We start from the raw sequence: 1,367 nt of genomic DNA, 5'->3' as shown, positions 1-1,367 counted from the left end.
CGTTATAAAATTCTCTATGCCTGTTATGTTGTCTTTTAGGTACAACAGAAAGAACATCCAGATCTGACAGGCCACTGAGAAGAAAGGTAAACAATTAATGTACCCTGACATACTATACCATCTTAATGGTTTCTGAAGTTCTAAAGTGAGGCATATAGTCACAATGAGGCAGAAGGGTGCTCCCCAAGAAGGGTTCACAAGGGGATGTTTACTTGCTGACTCCCACAGCCCTGACTCTAGTCTTTGACAGTACCCTCAGAAGGGGTCATCTTTGAGAGGTGGAATCACTGACATAATCCTAGGAAACAGTACAACCAGAATATAGAATTAGAATTATTTTTGATGATGCTTTTAACAGTCATGGGACCTAGAATGTATGCATTAATCTAACCAATTTGGTGTCACCCTGTGGGCATCTCTGTGGAGGGACCCAAATTATAAAGTCACTTGGAGAACATGGAGTCAGAACAAAGACACATTATTTGAAAGTTAAATGGCATCAAATTATAATAATCTAGAACAGTCATTTTCATAGGAATGTTAGCTGTTTCCAGGACATACACTATACTGGTTTCGATATTGCTTAATGGGTATTACTGAATTTTACCTCTTTAAACACACTTTTGTATGCTGGCCATCTCCTTCTGTTGAATATAGTACATACAAAAATACACACACACACACACACACACACACACACACACACACAGATATTTGTATGTTATGTAATTGACTAAGCTATCATGTAGCTATCCCTGGGCCTAGGAGATAATATAATCTCTCATTATGTATTCAGTTAGTTTAACTCTATTTAAGTTCTTATTCTTTATTTTCCTTATTTCTTATTTTCTTTATTTCCAAATTCTCATTGTCACCTCATGTACTTACTTCCATCAAAGAAGTTTTAAAAATTATTTAAAAATATATTGTTACCCCTTCATAAACAAAATGTAAAAAGTTTACTAAAAGTCTGAGTAAATAAATAAGATAGAGACATTTTTAGTGAAGGAAATGTGCTACTAAAGGGAATCCTTGCCAGAGGGTTTGAAGAAACAGGGCAGAAATATTTAGGTAGGTTTAATGTGTTTTCATTTGAATAGCAGTTGCTTTGTGGGAGGTCAAATTTTTACATAGGTTGCAGTTTTGCTAGTGTTTCTCTTAAAAGCAGTTTTTCTTTTGCTTTAAAATTAAAAAACATGGTCATATTTAAAATATTAAACTGTTTTTGAGCCAGCCAAGTGGCTCAGTTAGTTAAGAGGCTGAGCTCTGAGCAACAGGGTTGCCGGTTCAATTCCCACATGGGCCAGTGAGCTGTGCCCGAGCTGAGCTGCCAACAGATGGCAGGATGGCTCAGCTGGTGAGAGCAA

General features: G+C 36.6%; 1 protein-coding gene across 1 annotated transcript in view; it reads left to right on the top strand.

The window, feature by feature from the left end:
* The window catches only part of MRPS35 (mitochondrial ribosomal protein S35), a 38,429-nt gene that overhangs the window by 4,744 nt on the left and 32,318 nt on the right, over window positions 1-1,367 (top strand). The window contains exon 2 of the mRNA XM_019668018.1: window positions 40-86. Coding sequence (XP_019523563.1) covers window positions 40-86 — 47 coding nt within the window. The remainder of the gene's footprint in view (window positions 1-39; window positions 87-1,367) is intronic.

This window comes from Hipposideros armiger, unplaced genomic scaffold, assembly GCF_001890085.2.
Source record: "Hipposideros armiger isolate ML-2016 unplaced genomic scaffold, ASM189008v1 scaffold_513, whole genome shotgun sequence".
NCBI classification, from domain to species: Eukaryota; Metazoa; Chordata; class Mammalia; order Chiroptera; family Hipposideridae; genus Hipposideros; species Hipposideros armiger.
Note: the sequence above shows the minus strand (reverse complement) of the source record. Positions and strands in the feature narration are given on the sequence as shown.